This window comes from Staurois parvus, unplaced genomic scaffold (genome assembly GCF_062004578.1).
Source record: "Staurois parvus isolate SC_StPar_1 unplaced genomic scaffold, SC_StPar_1.0 ptg000191l, whole genome shotgun sequence".
Classification (NCBI taxonomy): Eukaryota; Metazoa; Chordata; class Amphibia; order Anura; family Ranidae; genus Staurois; species Staurois parvus.
In genome coordinates, this window is record NW_028317987.1 from 5,786,627 (window position 1) to 5,794,186 (window position 7,560).

The 7,560-nt window shown below is 43.7% G+C and overlaps 1 protein-coding gene across 1 annotated transcript; it reads right to left on the reverse strand.

Moving 5' to 3' along the window:
• Positions 1-285: 285 nt before the first annotated feature.
• On the reverse strand, positions 286-7,115 carry LOC149461918 (uncharacterized). The gene is made up of 2 exons (XM_089677667.1): positions 6,686-7,115; positions 286-3,044 (listed from the first exon to the last, which is right to left on the reverse strand). Exon 2 carries the CDS (start codon positions 2,725-2,727, stop codon positions 1,579-1,581), a length of 1,149 nt encoding a protein of 382 aa, XP_089533793.1. The 5' UTR covers positions 2,728-3,044; positions 6,686-7,115; the 3' UTR covers positions 286-1,578.
• Between the last annotated feature and the right edge of the window lie 445 nt (positions 7,116-7,560).

A 7,560-nucleotide genomic window follows, 5' to 3' on the forward strand; every position in this document is an offset into this window, starting at 1 on the left:
ACACAATTCAAACAGAAGACCAACAGCAGGAAGTCTGCTAACTGAATGTGTAATGCAATCTGTCATTAGCATTCCCAGAGTTCCCTCTGCAACATAGTTGTATCAGTTGTTGGTCCTGTCTGTAGATCTGTTATTTCCCACCTTCTGTAACAGGGTGACAACCCTGATCATTCTGCAGGAACATTACACAGCAGCGTTGTCACCCTGTACAGGGAAGTCTTAGATAGATTATAAGTAAGACACACAACAAGTAAAGTCCAACTTCAGCTAACTCTTCTACAGCAGTTACAGCAACAGGTTCTCTATAAGGTTCAACCCACCATATGAATGGAAGTTGACAGTTGTAAGCACCCCCAGCAGTGTTATATGGTGTTTCCCAACCATCCAACTTTCATTTTGTCAAATAGCTTGGCCTTTTACAGGAAGCAGAAAAAAACTGGGAGGGTCAACAGGTAATAAAAAAGTTACAAGGGGAGACTCGGAAAAACAAAAACGTTTATGCTAATGACAGATTGCACCATTTATGTAATTATTGATTTTGGCCATTGTTACACTGTGGCGCCGATGTCTTAACTCGTCCATTCAGAGTCATTAAGGTGAACCCCAATAAGAGGAATTTCAGTCTCCCAGAAGAAGTGGTAGGAATATGACCGCACACTTAGCACTTTGTAAGTTCAGATCTCTTGCAGTTGTACCGTGTGAATAGTTTATGGAGAGGAGCAATAGCTGGACAGAAAAAAAAAAAGATAACAAAGACATCCAATCTTCACCTGATAGAATCCCTTTTGAGAAAACCAGATGAAACACAAGTGGCCAGCTGGGATTAGGTGGTACTGTTGAATATGTCCCCTAAAACAGCATTAACTCCATGTTGGATGGCCTACAGCAGCTTAAGAAGTTACTCTCTAACCAAACAGAGACCTCTATCTGGCTGGTATCTCAGCTACAGACCTGCCTGGAAAGATGTCATCCATGCGAGGATATAGAACATGGAAAGGAGGCATTGATCATGGGAGAGGAGGTGGAACATGTAATAGGAAGTGTGGACACGGTGGGCTTAGCTGGAACCCTCAAGCCTAGCTTATGATGTATCAATTCTCAAAAGAACATGGAATGGACTCTCCTAATGAGGTTTCAGAGGCTTGGCAAGAAGCCATTGGACCCCATCCTAGACTCTGGTACTGAGGCATTGTTGGTCATGTATTGGTTGGTCAGATTCTGTCAATGAAGAAAACGCATGGGAACATAGCTCAGTTAGTGAATGATGAAAATGAATTACATGTTCAGTCAATGCTCCATAAAAAAGGATAAAGATGAGGAAAACAGTTCAGTCATTGCTGCTTATCTGAAAAAAATGTCCAAAGGTAAAATATTCACAGGCCTTCTAGGAGTGTTCCTGATGGACATAAGCACTAAACCCAATGCATCCGAACATTAAATTCCTGATTGTTCACAGATTTTTTTTTCTAAGCAGCATTTTGTCTTTTTATGTCTTCCGTCATTTGTGGGAAGACATTGGGGCTGTGAACCTAATGAGACAGCTTCAACTTCTTTAATATTGTCCAATCTTCTGGATTTTCATTTATGCAGCTCAAGCTTGTGAATCCTCTGGTGACAGATAAGCCCGGCATTACCTGTAAAAGCTTTGTCACATTCTGAACATTGATATGGCTTCTCTCGAGTGTGGATCCTCTGGTGTGTGATAAGATGTGCCATCCGTGTAAAAGCTTTGTCACATACAGAACACTGATATGGCTTCTCTCCGGTGTGGATCCTTTGGTGTGTGATAAGATGTGACTTCCATGTAAAATCTTTCTCACATTCTGAACATTGATATGGCTTCTCTCCAGTGTGGATCCTCTGGTGTATGATAAGATGTGACATCCGTGTAAAAGCTGTCTCACATTCTGAACATTGATATGGCTTCTCTCCAGTGTGGACCCTCTTGTGTATGATAAGCTCTGCCTTGGTTGTAAAACATTTGTCACATTCAGAACACTGGTATGGTTTCTCTCCAGTGTGAATCCTCTGGTGTCTGATAACATTTGACTTCTGCATAAAACCTTTGTGACATTCAGAGCACTGATATGACTTCTCTCCAGTGTGAATCCTCTGGTGTCTGATAAGATGTGACTTCTGTGTAAAAGCATTGTCACATTCTGAACACTGATATGGCTTCTCTCCAGTGTGAGCCCTCTGGTGTGCTTTAAGACTTGACTTGTGTGTGAAAGCTTTGTCACATTCTGAACATTGATATGGCTTCTCTCCAGTATGAACCCTCTCATGTAAGACAAGGTAATCCCTCCGTTTAAAAGTTTGATCACATTTAGAACATTGATATAGCATCTCTCCAGTGTGGATCCTCTGGTGTGCTATGAGATCTGACTTCTGTGTAAAAGCTTTGTTACATTCAGAACACTGATGTGGCTTCTCTCCAGTGTGGATCCTCTGATGTCTGATAAGGCGTGACTTCCATATAAAAGCTTTGTTACATTCAGAACACTGATATTGCTTCTCTCCAGTGTGAACCCCCTGGTGTGCTATAAGATGTGACTTCTGTGTAAAAGCTTTGTCACATGCAGAACATTGATATGACTTCTCTCCAGTGTGAATCCTCTGGTGTGTGATAAGCTGTGATTTCCATGTAAAAGCTTTATCACATTCAGAACACTGATATGGCTTCTCTCCAGTGTGAATCCTCTGGTGTGTGATATGTTTTGCCTCCATTGTAAAATCTTTGTTACGTTCCAAACAAGAAATAGCTTGAAATGACTCCTCTTATGTATACATGGGTTGGACTTTACTGTAAAGCAATTGTCACTTCCAGAACACTGAAATGACTTTTCTCATGTTGTCCTCTGAGGTTGGATCAGTGTTGAAGAGGACCCAAAGCACTTATGACATTTAGAACACGGATATAACTTGTGTCCTGTGTGAATCCTCCAGTGAACTGCAATAAAAACTTTCAGTCAATTAAGACACCCAGATGTTTGGTTTGTATTCACGAAGACCAGCATGATCGAAAACATGGTTCATCAATCCACCTGTACAGACAAAAAAATAAAAATCAGAATTCTATATAAAGGGCTAAAGTTCTTTTTAATTTTTAATGATTATTATTAAATATATCATATATATCATCGTGGGCTGTGTCAGCTTCATGGTTGTCCTCAAAGGCCAGTTGTAATTGTAAGAGTAGATGTCCAGAGCACCTCACCCCCCCCCCCCCCCATTACATCAGATGTCAAGAACCTCACACCCTCAGGTGAGAAAAATGTAAATGAGCAGCTGAGAGAAGAGCTAAAAACACTAATACCCCCACAAATCTATCCTAGACATTCGATCTAAAATGTAACAATTGCAACTAGAAAACCCTCAACTGAGGGAAGAGATAATGACACCAAAGATACAAATGGAGCTCAACAATCAGGAAAGAGAATCAAAGGGGATGTTTTATACAAAGTACCCATCAAGGAACAACAGACCGGTGAGACCAATCAGCTTCCGAAATGTAACAAGACAAAGACCAGCAATAGCCAAGACAACTCTACTAATCCTGAGACCACAAATAGTGATGGCCGAACACCCCCCTGTTCAGGTCGCGGTCAAACATCAGAACCTACAGAATGTTCTACAGTAAATGTCGAACACGAAGGACTGAGAGGTGTCTTACCGCATCTGAGTATGAAGATACCGCTCAGTTACTAAAATCCGGCATGAGTTATATGATGAAATCACGGTGTATTTTAGTAGTGAGACATTCATTCATGTTCCTGGTGTCAGTGGGGTTCCCCACTGACAGCTGAATGTCAAAAGAATTGTCAGCATTGCCCAACAATTAATAAAAACATCTTGTTGTCCCCCCTCTCATCCACACCAAGCCCTTCGGGTCTGGTATGGATTTTGAGAGGAACCCTCCATGCCATTGTCCCCACAAAATTCATATCAGACCCTTATCCAAGAAAGCAGCTGGGCAGGTCAGGAAAGGGGGGGCAAGTGCCCCCCTCCTGAACCATACCAGGCCACATGCCCTCAACATGGGGGGGTGCTTTGGGCCGGGAGCCCCCCAAACCTCCTTGTCCACATATTGATGGGGACAAAGGCCTCTTTCCCACAACTGTAGCCTGTGGTTGTGGGGGTCTGCAGCCTGGGGGGCTTATTGGAATCTGGAAGCCCCCTTTAACAAGGGGACCCCAAGATCCCGGCCCCCTCCACCTATGTGAATGAGTAGGCGGTATATGGTACTGCTACCCATTCACAAAAAAAATTGTAAAAAGTGATAGGACAAAGTCTTTGAAAAGTCCTTTATTAAAAATAAACATTTAAAAAATGTCCCCCAAAGTAGCTCCAACATCAATCATGATGCCACCACCACCGCTACCCAAAAAAGGGGAAAAAAAGCTCCGCTTGCGACACTGGCTCCTGGCTGTCTGACAGCTGCGCCCCTGACAACAGTTTTCATATACCCCGCCCCCTTGTGACATCACCACGCACTGTGATTGGTCAAAGTATTACACCTGACTTGTGATTAGGTGCATTGCTTTGTCCAATCACAATGCACTGTCAGGGCACAGTGCATTGTGGGGCATGGTGGGCAAACAGCCCACTGAACACCCGTACCGTTTGTGTTTGCCGAACACATGAATGGCCCATGTTCAAATCAAACTTAGGTTCAACTCGAACATGAAGCCCATCCCTACAAACAAACAATCATCAAACCACAAGAACAGCCAACAAACTCTGGATTCTTTTTGTTATTAATAGACTCCAATGGGAAATATCTAAACACCAAACGGCTCTTCCCAGGAACAAGAGACAACAAAATTCAAGTCCAACAACTGAACAAGCAATAGGAGTCATCAATGATCCGTATTTCACCAACCCCAAACATATCATCATACACACCGACCCAAACATATCATCATACACTCCGACCCAAACATATCATCATACACACCGACCCAAACATATCATCATACACACCGACCCCAACATATCATCATACACACCGACCCAAACATATCATCATACACACCGACCCAAACATATCATCATACACACCGACCCAAACGTATCATCATACACACCGACCCAAACATATCATCATACACACCGACCCAAACATATCATCATACACACCGACCCAAACGTATCATCATACACACCGACCCAAACGTATCATCATACACACCGACCCAAACATATCATCATACACACAGACCCAAACATATCATCATACACACCGACCCAAACATATCATCATACACACCGACCCAAACATATCATCATACACACCGACCCAAACGTATCATCATACACACCGACCCAAACATATCATCATACACACCGACCCAAACATATCATCATACACACCGACCCAAACATATCATCATACACACCGACCCAAACATATCATCATACACACCGACCCAAACATATCATCATACACACCGACCCAAACATATCATCATACACACCGACCCAAACATATCATCATACACACCGACCCAAACATATCATCATACACACCGACCCAAACATATCATCATACACACCGACCCAAACATATCATCATACACACCGACCCAAACGTATCATCATACACACCGACCCAAACATATCATCATACACACCGACCCAAACATATCATCATACACACCGACCCAAACATATCATCATACACACAGACCCAAACATATCATCATACACACCGACCCAAACATATCATACACACCGACCCAAACATCCTCCAGGGACAAAAGGAAGCCTCTGAGAATAAACTATTACAACTAACAGAGACCGCACAACAAAAATGTCCTCACTCCAACATCATACTGTCCTCCCTAATTCCAAGGATGGACATAACAAACAATAGAAAACTCAGCGAATCAACACAGAGCTGGCAGATAAAACCAGGTCAGAGCCTACCATTCACCTGACACAACATCATTCCATCATGACCCAACACCTCTATGACTACAAACACCTCAACTAACAAGGGGGCAGTCAACTAGCAAGAGAACCCAAAGACATTGTACTGAATGGAACCCACAACCCGGAATCTGGCACAAACTATCTCAGATGGACACAATGGGGCTGATTTACTAAAACTGGAGTGTGCAAAATCTGGGGCAGCTGTGCATGGGGGCCAATCAGGTTCTGACTTCAGCTTGTTCAATGAAGCTTTGACCATAAACCTGGAAGCTGATTGGTTCCCATGCAGAGCTGCACCAGATTTTGCACTCTCCAGTGTCTCATTGTCATCATAGGCCGTGTCCAGAATGACCACCCATCCCCCCTTATCAGCTGGCTTCAATGTTATATCTCACCTTGCTGCTAATGATGGCAATGCACCTTTCTCCTCAATGGTCCCATTATTAGGATATGACCCCAGAGTTCCTGATTATAGACTGTCATACGTCACCATCTTTATCATCCAAATGAAGGAACATTTCTGCTGCTGCATATGTAGTGGGTGGTGGAAACTTCCATTTTGTCTGTCAACCTCAGACAGACCTACTCAGTGGTGTGACTACAGATGATCCCTCAATATCACCTCTCCAAGAATAATGTCCCTTCTATCTAATATTCCTGAGACATCTATACAAGTCCTGTGCCAACAAAAACTTCTTCATGATACCTTTAGGGCTAAAGCCCAAACCTTTCCCCAGAAGGTCCATCTTACCCGATGTCAGTCCAGCTGAGGAGAAGGCGACAATTCCGTCTATTTCTGTTGATGATGAATCATCTGTTGGGATGGTTGGATGAGTGGGAGATCCCTTGTTGCAGCGTTGATGTTTCCTACCTCCCCTGTGGCCGGATCTCTGCTGTTTCCTTGATTCTGATGGACAATATGAGGTCGGTGTTGTCCCTCTATAGATCCTAATAAAGTGCCTCCAGCAGAGGAGGGAAGCGATGGGTCAGAGGCTGTAGAAGAAGCTCTAGTGAGCAGTCTAGATGGACGAGGTGAGTCTTGTGTAGGTGGTGCTCCAAGAGTACGCCTGATTAGTAGACATTTAGATGTTGGACTCCTTCAGCTGCTCGGCTGACAATGCAGACTGCAGTGTAGACTCCACCTCTGTGATCTGTACAGACAGACCAGCTTCTTCCTTCTGGAGAAAGGAAACTGGAGAACAATGGAGCTCTTGTTTAGGACTTGTGTAAACAGACCACTGGACTCCTCCCTGTCCACAAACAGACCACTGGACTCCTCCCTGTCCACAAACAGACCATTGGACTCCACCCTGTCCACAAACAAAGCCGGGGTCAGTTTACCTCCTAGCCCCCCATATAATAAGCTGTGCTTTCTAATGTTCAGCTAAAGTTATCTTTTTACATAGACAAGACAGTTGTCTTTTTAGGAACTTCTCAGGAGGACTTTGATCTGGTGTCATTTACCCAAAAAAAACCCTTCCCCTCCTCCACTAAGAACACCCCCTTCTCCCCCCCACAGAGGAAACCCCTCCCCCACTAAAGACACCCTCTCCACTGAGGATACTCCATTCCTCTCCTTTCCTCCTCTGAAGACACTCCTCCCCCTCCTTTCCTGCACTGGTGTTG

What these genes read in the sequence shown, in the direction of transcription:
- LOC149461918 (XM_089677667.1), bottom strand. Translation starts at nt 2,727, where the DNA reads ATGGAGGCAAAACATATCACACACCAGAGGATTCACACTGGAGAGAAG.